The 21160-nt window shown below is 34.8% G+C and overlaps 1 protein-coding gene across 1 annotated transcript in view; it reads right to left on the bottom strand.

The window, feature by feature from the left end:
* Positions 1–21160, bottom strand: part of MYO9A (myosin IXA) — a 276631-nt gene that overhangs the window by 74777 nt on the left and 180694 nt on the right. The window contains exons 28-33 of the mRNA XM_080807816.1: positions 17486–17598; positions 12418–12560; positions 9598–9821; positions 8972–9088; positions 7236–7424; positions 5502–5549 (exon numbers count right to left, since the gene is read on the bottom strand). Coding sequence (XP_080663942.1) covers positions 5502–5549; positions 7236–7424; positions 8972–9088; positions 9598–9821; positions 12418–12560; positions 17486–17598 — 834 coding nt within the window. The remainder of the gene's footprint in view (positions 1–5501; positions 5550–7235; positions 7425–8971; positions 9089–9597; positions 9822–12417; positions 12561–17485; positions 17599–21160) is intronic.

Raw genomic sequence — 21160 nt, 5'->3', positions numbered from 1 at the left:
AACAGACACATAGACCAGGGGAACAGAGTAGAGAGCCCAGATATGGACCCTCAACTCTGTAGTCAAATAATCTTTGACAAAGCAGGAAAAAATATACAGTGAAAAAAAGTCTCTTCAATAAATGGTGCTGGGGGGGCGCCTGGGTGGCTCAGTGGGTTGGGCCTCTGCCTCCGGCTCAGGTCATGATCTCGTCAGGCTCTCTGCTCAGCGGGGAGCCTGCTTCTCCCTGTCTCTTTCTGCCTGCCTCTCTGCCTACTTGTGATCTCTGTCAAATAAATAAATAAAATCTTAAAAAAAATGGTGCTGGGAAAATTGGACAGCTATGTGTAGAAGAATGAAACTCAACCATTCTCTTACACCATACACAAAGATAAACGCGAAATGGATAAAAGACCTCAACATGAGGCAGGAATCTATCAAAATCCTAGAGAAGAACACAGGCAGTAACCTCTTTGACATCGGCCACAGCAACTTCTTTCAAGATATAGCTCCAGAAGCAAAGGAAACAAAAGCAAAAATGAACTTTTGGGACTTTATCAAGATCAAAAGCTTCTGCACAGCAAAGGAAACAGTCAACAAAACAAAGAGGCAACCCTGGAATGGGAGAAGATATTCACAAATGACACTACAGACAAAGGGCTGATATCCAAGATCTATAAAGAACTCCACAACTCAACACACACAAAACAGATAATCACATCAAAAAATGGGAAGAAGACATGAACAGACATTTCTCCAAAGAAGACATACAAATGGCTAACAGACCCATGAAAAAATGTTCATCATCATTAGCAATCAGGGAGATTCAAATCAAAACCACATTGAGGGGCGCCTGGGTGGCTCAACGGGTTAAAGCCTCTGCCTTTGGCTCAGGTCATGATCTCAGGGTCCTGGAATCAAGCCCCACATCAGGCTCTCTGCTCAGCAGGGAGCCTGCTTCCCCCCCTCTCTCTACCTGCCTCTCTGCCTACTTGTGATCTCTGTCAAATAAATAAATAAAATCTTAAAAAAAAACCACATTGAGATACCACCTTACACCAGTTAAAATGGCCAAAATTAACAAGACAGTAAACAACATGTGTTGGGAGAGGATGTGGAGAAAGGGGAACCCTCTTACACTGTTGGTGGGAATGCAAGTTGGTGCAGCCATTTTGGAAAACAGTATGGAGATTACTTAAGAAATTAAAAATAGAGCTACCCTATGACCCTGCAATTGTACTACTGCGTATTTACCCCAAAGATACAGATGTAGTGAAAAGAAGGGCCATGTGTACCCCAACATTCATAGCAGCAATGGCCAGAGTCGCCAAACTGTGGAAAGAATCAAGATGCCCTTCAACGGATGAATGGATAAAGAATATATGGTCCATATACACAACGCAGTATTATGCCTCCATCAGAAAGGATGAATACCCAACTTTTGTATCAACATGGACAGGACTAAAAGAGATCATGCTGAGTGAAATAAGTCAAGCAGAGAGATTCAATTATTATATGGTTTCACCTACTTGTGCAGCATAACGAATAACACGGAGGACATTGGGAGATGGAGAGAAGTGAGTTGGGGGAAATCGGAGGGGAACACAAACCATGAGAGACTGTGGACTCTGAGAAACAAACTGAGGGTTCTGGAGGGGAGAAGGGTAGGGGTTGTGTGAGCCTGGTGGTGGGTTATTATGGAAGGCACTTTATTGCAAGGAGCACTAGGTGTGGTGCATAAACAAGGAATTTTAGAACACTGAAATGAAACAAAATAAAATAAAATAAAATGAAAAAAAAAAAGTCAGGAGGGTATAATGTAGAATATGGTGGCTATAGTTAATAATACCGTATCACATATTTGAAAGTTGCTAAGAGAGTAGATCTTAAAAAGTCCTTATCAAAAGAAAATAATTTTTTGTAACTATCTATAGTGATAGATGTTAACTGAACATATTGTGATCATTTCACAACATACAAAAATACTAAATGATCATGCTGTATACCTGAAAGTAATGTTTCATGTCAATTATGCCTCAAATTTCAAAGTTAAATAGGGGCGCCTGGGTGGCTCAGTCAGTTAAAGCATCTGACTCTTGGTTTTGGCTCAGATCATGACCTCAGGGTCATGAGATAAAGCCCCACATCAGGTTCTGCGTTAAATGCAAAGTCTGCTTGAGATTCTGTCTCTCCTTTCCCTCAGGCCCTCCCCCATCTCTCACAAAGGCGCATGCATGCAGTCTCTCTCTCTCTCAAATAAATAAATACATCTTTAAAAGAAAAAGTTATATAAAGTGCCTGGTAGTGGAGTGTTAGTAGTCCTTTTTGTCTTAACAAATTAATCAAATAACCAACTAACTAAATAAAAAAAAAAATCAACTCACAGTTCATCCCAGTTTCATAATACGGCCTTGTTCTGTGATGCCTCAATTATTCCCAGATACTAACATTTTACCTCACAGATTTTCCTCTATTCATAAAATTGTAAATTACACACATGCATATTATTTTTTCTTGGAACTCTAATATTAAAGTTGTTTTTATTTAAAGTTATTTTATTCTGAATGGATTACAAGTACAAAACAGCTCTTAACATTTTTTCCCAAATGCTTCACTTGCACCTTTGGCAGGATGGTTTCACCTCCTATCACCAGCCCAGCCCTCTGATGCTGTGTTTTACAGTATCTCCCCTTTTAAGTTGTTTGGGATACACAACGTCCACTACTGCCACTGAAGTTCTTATTCCAAACCACAATATCCATTCACCTATATTAGAATGTTTGATTTGCTATTTGAGAGGTTGTCGGATCTCTACAATAAAAATACAGCATTGCTTTAAAAATTATCTTAAAAAAAAAAGTACAAAACAGAATCAACAAAAGATAAGTTTTTCCTTACCTCTGGATTCTGTCTAGTTCCTGTTTATAGAAAATAATCATTGATACTAATTTTTTGTGTCTGAGATATTTTGTGTGTATGAGTACAGATATAAAAATGCTTTTTATTTTTTAAAAATTTACAAATAGTAGCTTTCTATATAGTGATTAGCTCCTTAAGAAAACATCTTGGAGAATGGCTTCTTTTACTTTAGTGTTAAAAGGAACATCCTATTTCATGAGTGTAATCTAGTTTATTTAACCATTTCCTTGTAAATTTAGGTTGTTTTCAGTGTCTCGCCATTACAAACTCCTCTTCAATTAAAAGGCCTTGTACATTGCAGCATGAATAAGTGTGATACATCTACTGGAAAAATTCCTAGATGTAGAATTGCTAGGTCAACATTTTTTGGTTTTGTTTTTAAATATTTCTAAAACTTTAAAATGCATGATTGTTAAAGTACCTTCTCCAAGAAGGTTATACAAATGAGCCAATTCACAATATTGAGAAAAATCTATATTTATATATCCTTCTAAATTAAGTAACTAATTCATTTTCAGTTTTGCCCACTGATGAGCAAAATAGGAAATCACTATTCTTTCATTTTAATTTGACTAACAAGTATAAACATTTATTTGTATATTTCCTAACATTTCTATGATTTTATCATAGTCCCTGAAATAAAATAGCTGTTGAATAAATGAATTGTCCTACTGTCCGTTTATAAATGTCAGATGCTTTGCTCATTCTTATCTTGAGGTATTGTTCTTTTCTGTACAGACATGAAAAAGACTATTCTTGCAAGACTTAAAGTGTATAAAGTGCCCAAACACTACCTGTTAATAACAGGCCCTCAACCTTCTCTACCCTTTCCTTAGTATATAATCTCATTTAACCATCATAAAAATCCTCAGTGGTGGGTGGTATTATTCCTATTTTATACATGAGTACATTGAAACTCAGACACTAAGCTGTCTAAGGTTACTCAATTGGAAAATCCTACTTCAGAGAACAAAAGTAAACAAGGCTAAGGGCTTAGACACAAGCCTATGTCCTTTTGTTGCACTGTGCTATACTGCATTTCACAGACAGAGGGTGTGTGGCAACTCTGAAATGACCAAGTCTGTCAGCACCATTTTTCCAACAGCATTTGCTCACTTTGTCTCTCTGTGTCACATTTCAGTAAGTCTCACAATATTTCAAGGTTTTCATTATTACTATACTTCTTAGGGTGATCTGTAATTAGTGATCTCTGATGTTACTATTTTATTTGTTTTGGGGCACCACAAACTGCACCCATTTAAGAGAGCAAAGGCAATCAATAAATGGGTGTGTCCTGACTACTCCACTGACCAGACAGTTTCCTGTTTCTCTCCCATTCCTCAGGCCTCCCTGTTTCCTGGGATATAGTAATATGGAAACTGGCTAATTAATAGCCCTAAGTGTTCACATGAAAGAAAGACTCACATGCCTCTCACTTCATTTTTTTTTTAACATGTCTCTCGCTTTAAATCAAAAGCCAGAAATGATTAAGTTTAGTCAGGGAGGCATGTCAAAAGCCGAGAGAGGCTGAAAGCTAGGCCCTCTGCACCAAACAGTTAGCTAAGCTGTGAATGCAAAGGAAAAATTCTTGAAGGAAACTAAAAGCACTATTACAGTGAACAAGTAGATGATAAGACAGCGAAACAGTTTTATTGCTGTTACAGAGAAAGTTTCAGTGGTCTGGACAGAAGATCAGACCAGCCATAACATTCCCTTAAGCCAAAACCCAATCCAGAATATGGCCCTAACTCTCTTCAATTTTATGAAGGCTGCGAAAGGTGAGGAAACTGCAGAAGAAAAGTTTGACATTAGCAGAGGTTGGTTCATGAGGTTTAAGGAAAGAAGCCATCTCCATAACATAAAGGAGCGAAGTGAAGCAGAAAAGGCTGATGTAGAAGGAGGAACATGTGCTTTCAGATTGACCACAGGTAAGTAAAACTGCAGTTAAGTAAAATGGTGGAGAAGGGGGACTACTATACTCTTTCCCCTTGGCTAGATACTATCTGTCTAAGCTACTCCTCCTTTGTCAAGAATGAGCAAAAATGTCTTTTCTTTTGTAAAGCTTTCCTTCATTTTCCCTTTCCATAATTCAACAGACTTTGTACTATTTTCTGCTAATGACTTTTTTAAATGCCTGCCTTCACTGGTAAATTATGAGCTCCTCTAGGGAGTAAGTCATCTTCGTAATTAGAGATTACTGTAAAATACACAATAAAGATACATAATACAACAGATAAGAACATGGTATAGTATTCTGGAATAGCTTTTGAATTAGAAGTAGTTATATTTGTAAAATCTTAGTCTTAATTTTTGTTTTTTAAGGAAGGAGGGAAAGTTAAAAAGCTCCTATGTCTGAAAAGAGATATTTGTACCTTTCATGAGTAAACATTTTCATGTTTTTGCCATTTTAGGAAGCCACCACTGATAACAAGTGACAGAATTCAAGATATTTCTGCCATTGTAAATTTTTGTAAAGACATAAATGATAACCCCTTGGGCATCTGATAAATATTCCTTAAATATATCCACAGAAATATTTTAAAATATACTTCACACTGCTAAAAATTACTTCACGCTAACATAAGAAATGGATTATAACTTACTAAATCAGTTTCTTTTTTCCTTCTTTTCTTTCTTTCTGTTTTTGGTACCTGATGGGAGAGAAATACAGAAACTGTGATATAACAAAGACAAACATACTTTCTTACTTCTTTGTGAATGCTTAGATTTTTGCTCAACAGGTAATAGTATAAACAGTTTTTTATTGTTCAGAAGAAAATGTGCAGTGCTGGCAAGCAAATGTAAGAAAATTTTTGAATTCAGTGAAGCACAGTACTCATAAAAGTGATAGAATAAAAGGATACTTTAGGGACTCTTATCTTTTTAAAACATCATTTCTGTTCAGAAGTCGCTCCATATTAATTTAAATGATTATTTTATTTTAGTCATTAACTGAATGATTACTAACTTTTAAGACTGGGCTTTCCATATTTTAGGTCTAAAATACTCCCCCCATCCCAGAGCTAAATATAAAAAGGTATCACATGACACAGAAGGCTCTTTTATACATGACATTTCCTAATAACCACAGTATAGAACAATCCAAACCTAACCTTAAAGATTATAAACAAAGGCAATATATGCCTACTAAAAAATCTTCTGTAAAACCTAGACCTAGAACAGAAGAACTTTCAAGGATTAATTTATATCCGACTATTTCAAAAGTGAGTTAAAATGGCTTATAAATTTAAACACATATAAATTAGAATAACTGAAAATAAAAGAGGACCCCATCAATAAAAAGGATTAATAGTATTCCTGATACCTAATAATTAGATACCTAATTATTTCAACTGGAGTACTGAAAGGAAACATATAACACAGAACTTTGTCTTCTGTAATATGGATTTCATAATAGTTATTTAATAGGGCTGAAGCAAGAAGTAACTAAAATATGCAACACCTAGTACAATTCCTGGTACTCAATAAGTAAATGTTATTATTACTGTTATACAGATTTCCAAAAACACACATTTTCCTAAAACCTAATTCAAGAAAAAATATAATTTGTGTTTCCTTACAAAAAGGCCATCAAAAGATACAATGAATTACATCTTTAACCACAGTTTTTCAAAAGGAAATTCATGTAGTGACCTCAAAGTGGAGGGTATAATGCTGAGGACACAATGTTATATTTTAACTCAGCAAAGAATATATTAATTGCAGAAGGTTTAGATAATATGGTCTGATAAACTTTAAAGAAAGCCAAACTGTGGAAAGAACCAAGATGCCCTTCAACGGACGAATGGATAAGAAGACGTGGTCCATATACACTATGGAGTATTATGCTTCCATCAGAGAGGATGAATACCCAACTTTTGTAGCAACATGGACGGGACTGGAAGAGATTATGCTCAGTGAAATAAGTCAAGCAGAGAGAGTCAAGTATCATATGGTTTCACTTATTTGTGGAGCATAACAAATAACATGGAGGACAAGGGGAGATGGAGAGGAGAAGGGAGTTGAGGGAAATTGGAAGGGGAGGTGAACCATGAGAGACTATGCACTCTGAAAAACAACCTGAGGGTTTTGAAGGGGCGGGGGATGGGAGGTTGGGGGAACCAGGTGGTGGGTATTAGGGAGGGCACGGATTGCATGGAGCACTGGGTGTGGTGCAAAAACAATGAATACTGTTATGCTGAAAAGAAATTTAAAATTATAAATAAATAAATAAATAAATAATAAGATTTTCATTCAGTAAAAAAAAAAAAAAAAGAAAGACTCTTAAAATGAATTCTTAACTGAATCCTTTTAAAAATCAAACATATCATATTTACCTTTGTGGGTATACAATCCAAAGTTTTGAATTCATTCATATATTCATCCAAAAACACTTTAAAAGTGTTGACCCAAACTCTGACTGGAGATTCACTCCAATCACGCTGCTCAAGCCTCATGGTCTTTTCCAGAATCTGTTCAAATAGCGCATAGAGGTCCTTATATCGTATGCTTTTCCCATCATCTATCTAATAAGCAATAAGATAGAAGACATGTAAGGTATAAAGAATTTCTCTAAACACAAAAGATTGATTCCACTTGTCTTGGGTAGTGTAGGATCCTTTCTAATGGGCAAGCCCATGAGGTCACATTGTATCTGTAAATGGTCACATTGTATCTGTAAATGCCCTCTCTACTATGGAATGAATGTCTGCAGAATAAAAACTATTAAATTTTAGCAAAATACCTAACAGTTTATACAATGTAACAATTTCAGAAAATCCTGGGAACTCCTCCACAAGCCTGGCTTTTAAACTATATTTAGCTATAAAGACTATTTGCATCCCACTTAATTACCTATCACCTCAGAAATGAAACTTGTTTAGATAGCTCCACTCTAAAACTGAAAGAATATTTGAATCCTTGCCTAATAATACATTAGGTAAGCATATTTTATTTTTCCAAAGAAGAATGACACGTTCTGAATAACATTGTATTACTTGTAGAGGACTACATGGGATTACTTTTAATTTATTCAAATAAGGTCTGGAATTTTTGTGAGAGAAAAAAGGGGAGGGGTTAGCATGACCCAAAAGTGTATGTTTAGAATTTGTTTCTCCTTCACTTCCTCAAATAAGTTGAACATTTTTGATCTAGGGTTAGAAAACCACTATTAAGCTCTTTTTCATAATTTTGGTTCTTCTTATGTGATTTAAGCATACTGGAGCACCCAACAACCTTAAGTCCCTAATCTAGGAAATACAGGTATAAAGCAGAGAAAGACATGAACATAATAAGCAGTTGCACAGTATTAGAAAAATACAGCCAACGTTATCTCTATGCAAAACTAGTCATTTGCTATAGTCTGATCACTACTCTTATTAGGGTCTTGAAATTCCTATTCTCTCAGACTGCATGGTTTATGTTTAAAAAAAAAAAAAAATTCTTATACTGAGAAAGAAAAAGTAGAGAATACACAAGAAAGTTCTCCTGATTTCTCTTTTCACAATGAACTATAGACTGAACAAAGAAAAATGAATACAAATTATTTTACAGAATATGAAAATTCATAGATTCTAGAGAGCAAAGCATTAATTATCTACTTTAGCATGAAAATAAACTTTCTAAAACATGACCAATGTCATATAAAATTATAAGGTAAATCTGAAAGTGAAATAAACTGATATATAAATCAGTGAACATAAACTGCTCTAATTCCACTGGGGAAAAATGTACAATTCCACACATACGAAAATTAGAAGCTAAAGTCAGAGCTAAAAGGATTATGAGAAGTCAAAATAGTAGAAAGCCATAGAATCACATTTATAATATGTGAATTTATCATCTTATAAGAAGAGTCAACATCGTTAAGAGAGGGAAAAAAAACTACTCAAGGAAACTGAAGGAAGGTATGATTCTGAGACCAGTCAGTATGCTTTTCCCTACCTATTCCTAAAACAAAAAGAAGGAATTTGAGAAATCTCTCATTGAACACAGCCTCCATACTATCTTCTACAGCACAGCCAAATTTTTCACATGTTAATTAGTGAATATCTTCTAACGCATTCCAACTTACCGCCAAGGCAGATGAATAAAAGCTGAAGATATTCTGCCGAAATTCTTTCAAGGCTTTTTTAAATACAACATCCACTAATGTGTCTTTCTTGCTGTCTTCATTATCTAGATCATTCATCTGGGGGCCATAAAGAGTTTTTGTACACAATCAATTAAAAAGAGGTGAATACAACAGTGATACTGATTGGTTCTTCAACAATGAGGTCCTGATGGTCCTGTAAGTGCAAGCCCCTGCTATTATGGGACTGAGGTAAAAGCATGACTAGAGAGTCAACATTTTATTACTGCCAGATGATTTCTAAGGTCCTTCTAACACTGGATTATTCTATCATTCTGTTACCAGAGCAAAAACTCCAAGTATGCAATGACAAGCCTCACCTTAACACATGGAATATAATGTGACAATTATGGTTAACATGCAAGTCAACAGTAAAGTGTAAAACCTTAACTCCTGCCCTCCCAGTCCGAGTAATGCATATCGTATTAGTTACACCTTTTCCATGAAGAACAGACCATCTAACTTACTGTAGCATATGTAAACTTGATCTATAGGGGCCATATTCTGATAAAAACACGTATTCCATAGTCAAAGCCACTTATGGGCCTAACTCAGCATGCAGAGTGTACCTTTTTCAGAAGAAATTCATCCATACTTTTTAAATCACTGACACTTGCTATGATCTGGACAGAGTCATTTTGCCAGTGCATAGACTCCAAAGCCACATTGCTGATCTTCACACTTCGCTTCCGCTTTGCCTTTGGAGAAGGTTCTTTGTTCTCTTTAAACTCCTTCCGGCAACTACCAGGCAATTCTGGGCTCAAAGGAGGTGTCGGATGATACTGAACTAATTCTATAATTCAAGATAAAGTATCCAAAGAAAAATTTTTAGTGAAAATATTGAAATCTCCACATTCTTCTTTTTAAGTTTAACTTCCTTTAGTAAGTCACTGAAGGAAAAATATGTAACCAAAAAGCAAAGTAACACTAATGTTTGTGGTCAGGCAGTTAAATAATAAATACAGACTGCACAGTTGTACAGAAAAATGTATTTTTAAATTACCACTTTTCAATGGAAAATGATATGTCTTCCATGGGGCTAAGGTCTGATACTGAAAACCTGGGTGGAGGTATTTAAAGAACTGAAGCCTGCATCCCAAATACCTCAGTCCCAAAGGAAAAAAAGAATATACGTAACCACCCTAGCACATTAAATGGTGACCATTAAGCCAGTCATAGCTTTACTCTATTTGTTTGAAAGAATATTCAACTATATACGAATCCAGCAAACCAGTGAAATTTGATAATTATTATTTCATTACTAGGGTCTAAAGCCATAAATCCTTCAGTGATATTATCTATAGTTTTCATGGCAACCTGTCTAGGGAGCTAGGAAAGTCAACCAGCTCACTTCTGGGTCTCCTTAGTATTTAGGATTTTCTTATACATCTCCCAAATAACTGTCTGAATTTCTCAAAGAATTCCTGGAATGCATTACATCTTTGTATGTAATATTGGAAAGCACAACAAATCATCTCTGTTTACAACAGGGAAATTGACTGCATGTAAGTCCATCACAACCTAGAAGAACCACATTGGGTTTGCCAAAGCCCTACCTGGGGCTTGATAAACATGTTGGCCTCTTCTCACTTCACATAGCTATTTGTTTCCCCACACGTATTCACCTGTCCAATGCTATGTCCTCATTCCTTCTAAAAGCTAGCTCTGATAATGAAGAAAAGTAGCCTCCTACATGCTAAATGCTACCTCAGGCAGAAAGAAGACAAGCCCAATCTCAGATATTGCACCAGAATAAAAATTATAAAGATACAGAATATACATATGTGCAAGTTAGTATCAATTGATTTTAATTCCATTATATAACAAAGGCACAGAACTAATAATTTAATTTGGCAAAGTAAATATCATTGTTATAATAAAATAATGGTTACTAAAGAAATTATAATACTGTTTCAGTATTAAAAACAAGGGATACCTTAATAAATTACTACCCAAAGATAAATAAGAAGCTACAATCTTTATATATATATATCCTTATGAAGCAACACAATGAAGTCTACTAATAATACATGCTTCAACTTAAGAGCTTTATGCTTCCTTCTTAAAAATAACCATGGAGAATAGAACTGTGAAAAATGAAAAATTTAGAATGATTACTATAAACCAGATTAGATATAGGAAATTGATCCTCTTAGTAATGCAATGGTAAGGATTTCCCAAATTTCCAAACTGAACTTGTAGTATTCACCTAATTTACTACTGATTTCTAACCCTATCAGTTCACCAACTCATAGATGCAAAGCCACAAGACACAAAAACAGGGCTCTAACTATAGGTCTACCATTTTTTTCTCTGACACATGGGTGCCTGTGCTTTATTCATTCCTATGTGAAACTTGTTAATCTTATTCTCCTTGCCCCTTTGTGTTATCCTAGATATGAGAAGTTTTGTTTATTTATTGTAACTGGACCTGTTCTATCTTTCCTTTAGAGATAACTTTCTTCCTAGATCTACTTTTTATTTTATTCACCTACCCACTGGTATGTCACCCACTCATTACCACACACCCACCTCTGACAGTTATCCACCCCATTACTGTTGAAGATAGCTGGCATCTTTACATAATGATTAAGAACTCTCATACATGCTTGTGCAAAGGGTTGAGGAAAATGGCATAATCACCTAATGCGGGAATTACTGGAATCCTTAGAGCATTAGTAATTCTAGCATTGAGAAAGGCCAGTTTTCTCAACAGATGAACTACTGGGTACGTTCAAGTGCGTTATGATTGATGCCCCAAAATTAAAATGACAGCTACAATTATAAAGTCAGTATAGTATAGCAAATACTTGATACATAGTAGGTACTTAAAATATAGCACAGTGGTTAAGAATGTGGCCTCTGGAGCTACGTCACCTAACTTCAAATCTCAGCTCTGCCAACTACTGTCTGTAAGAAGATAACTTCTCTGTGCTTCAGCTTTCTCATCTATAAACTAAGAATAATAATCATACCAACCCCCCAAAACTGTGATGAAAAATTAATACATACAACATGCTTAGTACAGAGCCTTGCACATGCTAAGCACTTAGCTGCTATTATCTTAATTTTTACTAATAATACATATTTGTTAAGTGAATGAATGACAGCTACATTTTTACACATTAGAAAACTGAGACTAACTGAAGATTCACTATCATTCTTAAAGTTGTTGCTTCACCATTTTGCACCACACTTCCTTGGAACTTCTACACAATGTAATTTTATAATTATCTTTTATTTAAGGAGAGATTTTACAATTCTGGTCCTATTTCATTACACTATCTGGCCAACAGGATTGCCACTGCAAACACTAGAGGAATAAGAAAGAGTGAACAGAAAGAGTGAACAAATTATAAAGACAATCTCCATCCTTTGTCCATTTTTACCATCTGGAAACTGATGAGATAGAATCATATCTGAGCCAGCAAGGAATCCCAAAACCTCTGACTGGGTGGCAGCTTTCACTCGGGTAGTCTTCTTCTCCCCTTGTTTCCCTTTGGTCCAGAATCTCATCTTAGCTCTCTGAGGTCTATTTTTAAAAATAAAGGTAAAAATGGAAATTAGTATGTTGCAGTGACAACATTTGTACATCACTTTGAACTATTTAAAGACCTTTCATATATGTTACTTCATTTAACCTTCACACTTAAGTTTAATCATATTTAATCTTCAAACTCACATTTAAATTTCAGTCTGGAAGGGAGATGGTTTTCTCATCTTGAATATAAGAAATAGTAAGTCCCAGAGATGGTAAATAATTCCCCAAAATAAAATGGCTAAAAACCAGTGAAACTAGAATTCCAACTCAGGTTTTCTGATTCCTAAACTGCTATCTTTTCACTCTTGTCCTCTTTCCAGCTTGGACTTTGCATATAAACAACTTAATAACAAAGAAAATGCTTTTTAAAACATCACTGATATCCTATCACTCTAATACATATTTGTTTACCTTTTTGGGGAGGAGTAATTCCTTCTATTCTTTATCCTTAAGTATGCCCATTCTTATATCACTGTAATCACGATGAAGATATACTTTTAAATCTTCCCACTTACCATTATAATGGTTTTAATGTGACTATTTTATATTTAGAGGTTATCAATATTATTTATTAGCAAAATATTATTTATTTGAGTCGTTACTTTGCTCCAGATACAAGTGCTTACATTGGCTTACCTTAATTTATTTATAAAAACAAGTTTACTTTCAAACTACTATAACCATTATATATCTGGAAGCTTAAACATTAGGTAACTTTCCCAAAATTACAGAATGAGTGACAAAGCTGAAAATGCCTAACTAATTTGCTATACGGCCTCGTTTTTAGTGTTTATATACTCTCTCCCAATAAATAAACCAAAAAACCACCTTAAGATAATAATGACAGCTCACATAACTGACCATATATCATGTATCCTAACCCTATACTAGGAGCTTATTTGTCCATTTGATTTTTCCTTTGTATATGCACTCAGTCAATTAAAAAAACATGAGCATCTAACAGGAGCCAGGCACTATCTCTTTATGATATACCTTATTTTCATGCCCACTATGATAAACAGCTTTTATTATCCTTATTTTTACACATCAGCAAACTGAGGCTTGGATGGCTGATAAAGCCGGAAGTTAAAATCAGGTCTATCTGGTTTTGAAACCCACATCCTTTTTAAGCCTATTACTACACTTAAACATCTCAAGAGTGTAAAGAAAAGTTATTCTACAAGGGTTACTACAAATGACAGCATCCTTCTGCCATTCTCATTCCTTTTTTTTTTCTTCCTAAGATTTTGTTTATTTATTTGACAGAGAGAGACACAGCAAGAGAGGGAGAGAACACAAGCAGGGGAGAGTGGGAGAGGAAGAAGCAGGCTTCCTGCTGAGCAGGGAGCCCAACGTGAGGCTCAACCCCAGGACCCTGGGATCACAACCTGAGCCAAAGGCAGACCCTTAACCACTGAGCCACCCAGGCACCCCTGTCATTCCATTTCTGCTCCCTGGAGGCAACCCTGTTGAATTGATTTAACTGACTTTTTAATATTTACCATACTTACATTGCTGTCATACTTGCAAACACAAGTAATGATTAAGCATGTTCCAAGACTTCTGTTCTCCACCCTCCAAAAAAACGGGTGTACCCCCAAAAGAATCAAATGGTAATTCGAGTTATCTCAATATATAGTATTTTCTTACAGTTACAGTCACTATTTTTATTATGCAAATAATATTCACAACTGAGGCATGCAGTTCCCTGCATAATCTGTTTTTTTCTAGAGTTAATAAGTATTTTGCTTTACATTTGCTCATTTATCTACATACAATTCACCTTGAAATGTTTCCCTAGTTGTGTGCATCTCCTTTCAACATGTTCAAAACAAAATAGGTACTCCATTTCTTTAAGAAATCTCTCCCAGGGCTTTCCAGCCTGCTCCAACAGGCATGGTTTCCCTCAGTGCTGGTTATACAACCACCACTTGAAAAGCTACTTTCCATCATCATGGGAATTCCTTTTGTCTCTCTTGTTTTATAATAAAATGTCTTTTCGTATGGGTCTGTCTCCATCCATTATACTGGGCAATCACTGGGCCCTTTGAATCTGGAAACTCATGTCCTTCAGCTCTATAAAACTTATTTGAATTACCTTATTAATGGTCTGTCCTCCTTGTTTTCTTTGTTCTTTCTGGATCTCCCATTAGTGGCTCACTGGATCTCCTTAACTGCTACTCTTATCTTTTTGTATTTAAATTCCAGTTAACATACAGTGTAATATTAGTTTCAGGTGTACAATATGGTGATTCAACACTTCCATACAACACCTGTTGCTCGTCTCAAGTGCACTCCTTCATCCCCATCACCTATTTCAACCATCCCCTACCCACCTCCCCTCTGGGACCCAACAGTTTTCTATAATTAAGAGTCTGTTTCTTAGTTTGTCTCTCTTCCTCTCTTTCTCCCCTTTGCTCATTTGTTTTCTTTCTTAAATTCAATATATGAGTCACATTTGTCTTTCTTGGACTCATTTTGCTTATTAGCACAGTATCTTCTAGCTCCATCCATGTTGTTGCAAATGGCAGGATTTCATTCTTTTTTTGATGGCTGAGTAATATTCCACTGTATACACACACACATACATACATACCACATCTTCTTTATCCATTTGTCGGTCTATGGACACTTAGGCTGTCTCCATAATTTGGCTATTGTAGATAATGCTGCTGTAAACATCAGGGTGTATGTATCCCTTCAAATCAATATTTTAGTAACCTTTGGGTAAATATCCAGTAGTACAAATGCTGAAGAAGGGTAGTTCTATTTTTAACTTTTTTGATACTGTTTTCCAGAGTACTTCCACCAGTCTCCACTTCCACTAACAGTGTAAGAGGGTTCCCCCTTCTCTACATTCTCAGCAATACCTGTTGTTTCCTATGTTGTTGATTTTAGCCTTTCTAACAGGTGTTAAGATATCTCACTGTAGCTTGGTTTATATTTCCCTGTGATGAGTGATGTTGAGTATCTTTTCATGTATCTGTTGGCCATCTGTATGTCTTCTTTGGAAAAATGTCTATTCATGTCTCCTGTCCATTTTTCAACTGGATTATTCATTTTTTGAGTGTTGAGTTTTATAAGTTCTTTATATATTTTAGATACTAACCCTTCATCAGATATGTAATTTGCAAGTATCTTATCTCAGAGAGAACTAACAAATTCACTGAAGTCAAGGATATAAGATGTACAGAAATCTGTTGCATTTCTATATATCAGTAATGAAGCAGCAGAAAGAGAAATTAAGGAATCAATCCCATTTCCAGTTGCACCTAAAACAATAAGCTACCTAGGAATAAACTTAATCTAAGAAGTGAAAGATCTCTATTCTGAAACTATAAAAAGAACTTACGAAAAAAAACTGAAGATGACACAAAGACATTCCATGCTCATGGATGGGAAGATCAAATATCAAATATTTATTAATATTAAATGTCTATACTACCTAAACCAATTTTTGTATCTTTTCTTGTCTCTTCCATCTCTTTATCTTTTTGCTCAACCTTCTAAGGTATGTCCTCAACTTCCTTTCCAACTATTTTAGTTGTTTCTTCATGCTATCATACTTTTAATTTTCAGACTCTTCTTATAATGAATGTTTTTCTTTCATGCAGTTATATTTATTTATGCAGAAGGTCTGTTGATTAGTTTCACTTGTCTATCTGGAAGTTTTCTTTCCCCTGCATAGTTCATTTCTTCCAAGTTGTAATATATCCATTAGTTTTAGTTTCTTTTATAAGATGTTTCTTCAAATGTGGTAAAAAGTTGGATTAAAAAACAAAACACTGTTTGGAAATTCAAGTAGGCATTGGTGGAGCTTCCAAACTCATTTTCCTTGTATGATTTTCTGGCTAGTCCATTTTGTAGGGAGAACCCTTGATACAAATATCTCTAGGTCTTCCCTTGGGGGTTGTACAAAAGTCCCAAAGATTTTTAACCATCTGCCTAGGGAAACATGAAATGTGGAAACTGAGTGGAAGAAAAAATTAGGGGAGTTAGGGGAATCTTAACATTCAGTATGTAAACATTAATTAAATCTCCTTATTTCAAATATGTACCCAAATCCTCGAATGTATCAGAGAACCTCCAAGAACAAAGATCTTCCATTTTATCCTTTCCAGAGAATAAATCTCTAGGTTTCTGCTAGGATTGGGGAAGATTAGTCAGCCAGATGTTTCTTACTCAGGTTTACCCAGTTGGTTTAGGATTCAGCTTTCTTCTACCTATTAAGACTTTTAAAATTTGTCTATTTACTTTTTGGAGTCCACAGTTTTATTACAGTTGTTTCCAGTTGTTTGTTTGTTGTTTGTCCTGCATAAGTTTTGTCATTTTAGCAATTCTGGAGGAAGAAGTAGAAATTAAATTCATATATTTAATATGCTATCTCCAGACATTTATCTTTTGTGCTATGGTACATCTTTCTCCCAAAAGTTGATCTCTAGCATAACCTGGTCTGGATTTGCATTATCATGGATTATGCCTCTACACACATTGAGGAAATGGCCTTTAATAGGACCAGAAAGATTTCAGCGTCATCTTCGAGTGTTCAGTGAGGGTTCAACTGCCTTATATAACATAATAAGAGACACAGATATTTACCTGACAAATAAGAACTTCATATACTCTCTTAAAGGGAACAGAATTATTTCCTGAAAGTCTTTTTTCCAGTTCCATTTGTAAAACATTTAACTCAGAACAGAATCCAAATCCAAAGCTGGGAAATATTTTCACTCTCATCTGATTAAATCTCCATTCTCTTACAACAAAAAACCACAAGTGATACAATGATTTAAAGACCTTACCCAAATCACACTGCTAAATAAATAGAAAGATAAAGCTCGTCATGTAAATCTGAATTATCATGTGCCTGTCATATAGTATGACTTATTTGTTGAAAAATGAATTTCAAATGATACCTTATATCCGAATCTGAAGCTTTCTGCCTCACTGCCAATTTTGTAATCTCTCCTTGAGACATAGTCTTATGAAGCTTTGCTTCTTCATCAACTGAAGAAAATCGCTGTGACGTCTGTAATAATTACATATATGAAAGACTTTAAAGCCAAGTAACCATATCATAATACTGTAATTAAAATTCAAGTTACAGAATTGAGAATTACATCTTTTAAAAATACATAAAACTACGTTCATATTGTTCAGCCACAATAAAATAAAAGAACCTACTAAAAGTTTTATTAACTTCCTAGAATAATCTGAAATAAAGAGAACTTGGGTCAATGAAATGCTGAACAGGACCTACCAAAGCTCATGTTTTCTGACAACTTAACAATATCAAGTGGAAAGGTAAGAAAAAAAGTCAAAGCCAACTAAACATACAGACAAAAGATCCAGAATCATAAATCTAGAATATGAAGTACAGTCTTTCATGCATCCTTTTATGTATCCCTACAGGTAGTAATTACTTTTATGGTCTAACTTGCTACTGTAGACTTTTATTATACCTAGTCAAGGATTTAAGAAAGGAAAAAAAAATAACACAAAGGATCAAACATTATCACCACTAATGGTCTAAACTATAAAACAACTGACATGGCTTTATCAAACTGGGAACTGAATTTCAATGGGCAATTCTTGTTCCATTTATTTACAATGTGCCCCTTTAAGGAAAATCCCATTCAGAAGAGAAAATTTCTTGTTACCTATCCAAATCCTTTCCTAATATTCCATTTTTCTATAATTATAGTATCTTTTCTTTAGCCTTTTAGTCTGCTACAACAGGGACCAGTTTTATCCTCTTGCCTGAAACAACCAAAACCAAAAACAAAACAGAAACCTAGACAAAATAGAAAGAACAAGCAGTTATCAAGATGATGGACAATTATTCTCAGGAGATGGGAAACAAAAGAAGTGAGTCTTCATCTGCCCCAGCTTAGGACCTTGAGACAGTTTCCAAAGTGTGACACAGAGAGAGGGTTCTAGGAGAACCCTGGCAGACTCTCTGAGTTGAACACATCAAGTTTAAAGTCCAGAGAGACTAGAGACCGAGAGAGAGAGAGAGAGACACAGAGAGAGAAAGAACTGAAGAGGAAAGAGATACACAAATAAAAAACTGGAGATCTACAGAGGGTATTTAGCTGAGTACTAATCAACACTTCTACGTCAGACAACTACCCAACAACAGGCAAAGGACCACCTGGAAGGATTAAAGGTAATAGTGTCCAGCACTTACCAAAAGCCAGTAATGGTGCCTGTGCCCAAGTCAGAACATATAACTTTATGATTCCCAGAGTACTGGGTGAAGTAAATAGCAGGATCTTGCCTCAATAGTCAAGAATAAGTGATAGTCAAAAATAAGCCCTAGGAGAAAAACTGCTCTGGACCTAACAAATCTTAAGTTTAATTTAATAAAAACTGTATATAAAGTGTAAAAAATGATTTTATTTACATATAAATGTATTATATGCAGACTGCAGACTGATTAACAGGTCTCTTCCCATTGTTTCTTTCTTTCTGCCCCCCGCCACCCCCCCCTTCTTCTTCTTCGGTGGTGAGACCACCTGAAATCTACTCTCTTAGAAAACTTTCAGCATTCAATACAATGAGACTAACAAATCCTTAGGAACAAACTCCTTCCATAATCAAGCTCTGAAATACTACTGGAATGTAACAGTCTCAAGAATATTAGTTAGATACAAACGTACCCACAGTACTCAACAAGACAAAATCTACATTGTCAGGCATCCAATAATAAACAAGGAGGCATGCAAGGAGGAGAAAAAGTCAATCCATCTATAGTGACTCAAAACTGACACAAATATTGAGCACTAGGAGATCAGAGAACTAATTAAAGGGAAAGAACTTAAAATTGCATGTGATTCAAGGTGACGTATTTTTAAAGGCACTGCTTCTGAGGAAAATGAGGGTAAAAAGGAACGAAGGGGTGCCTTTTAGAGATTGAGTAGTGAAGAAAAGAAGCAGAAGAGGAATATTTAGAATCTAACAAAGCAAAACAGAAGCAAAAAATGGAGGACACAACATTGCCTCCAACACACACACACATACAACTAACAGACTCCAAACAGGATGCCTGCAAAAAAACTTTTCATTTTTACACTGACAAAAGAGGAAGCTCTTGAAATCAAGTTACTTATAAACTATCCCAAATGCACAACATGAATAAAGACAAAATCTACACAAGCTACAATAAGAAAACAAAGAAAATTAGAACCAAAACAACTTAGATGATAACCCATCTCCCACCAAACATACAGAAACCAAGCATGAAGCAGGAAACTGTAAAGTAAAAATGAATTAAATAACCTCATATACACGAAACACCATAATGAATCAAAAATTCAAAAATTAAAAGTAGAAATGAGCCCCCCCACCTCAATAAAAACCAGGAAGCAATGAGGGGAGTTGAATGAACTCACGAAAGAAATAAAAAGATAGTGAAGAATAACTTAGAAGATGCCCAAGGGAGAAAATATACAAATGCAGATTTAAAAGGCATAAAGATAATAAACAAATAAAGATAATAAAGAATAGAAAGTATAAAGAAATGAGTAAAAAAGAATCAGAAAGAACACGGTTGAGATGGAAGACAGAAAAAGAAGAAAAAAACTTATTTACAATTGGATTCCCTAAACAAGAAAAACAGAATAATGGGACACAGCATTTAAAACTGCATCTATGAAAGTGTTTTAAAACTGCAATCTATGAAACATAAGGCAAAACCAGAATTTATATATATGAGAATATGTAAAAAGAATATGTAAAATTACATGTGCTGACAAATTATAAATAAAAGCTTAAAAAAAGAAGAGAGAGGAAAAGTAGAGACAAGAATAATTCATTAATAGTTGTGTCAAAATAGGTGAGAATTAAAAAATATCATTATAAATGACTAACTTGAGAATAACTGGTTAAATTAAAATACAGTAAATTAAGGCATTTGAAAAAGTCATATACAAACCAACAGAAAAAGAACCCCCCCATATCAAAAGAAATTTTAAAAAGTGAAACAGCAAAAAAGTAACAAAAACACAGCAAATTTAACATAACAGAAAATAGTAACATAAGATTATTAAGAAAGATAATTGAGACTGCATCTATCAGTTATATCAATAAATAGGAATAGGTTTAACTCATCTATAAGGCAAAAAATTTTTTAATTTGGCTCACAGAGTAGGAACCAACTATACTGCATACAAATACACATCTAAAACAAAAGGATCCAGAAAGGCCCCCCCAAAAAAAAAAAAAAAAAAGATGAGAAAAAGTATTCCAGGCAAATGGAAATAATTAAGAAAGCACAGGCTGTGATACTACCTATGATTTAAGTAGAATTCAAGCAAAAGCACTTAATGTAACAAAGCCACAATTCAGAAAGAAGAGAAAACTTTAACAAAACATTCTCTATACAAGACTGATCAAATGGTACAAAAAATAGTAATAAGGATACAGGAGACAACATAATAAGTAAGGAAGAGATTATGGTTATATACTGAAATTTTACATTCTGAATACAGAATATACCTACTTAAAAATTGCACATGGTACTTTCTCAAAAACTGACCACATATTAACAAAGAAGATGATGAGGAAATTTGATCATTATAAATCATTAT

This window comes from Martes martes (assembly GCF_963455335.1).
Source record: "Martes martes genome assembly, chromosome: 7".
In the NCBI taxonomy this organism is placed as follows: Eukaryota; Metazoa; Chordata; class Mammalia; order Carnivora; family Mustelidae; genus Martes; species Martes martes.
This window is presented reverse-complemented; position numbering and strand designations above follow the sequence as displayed.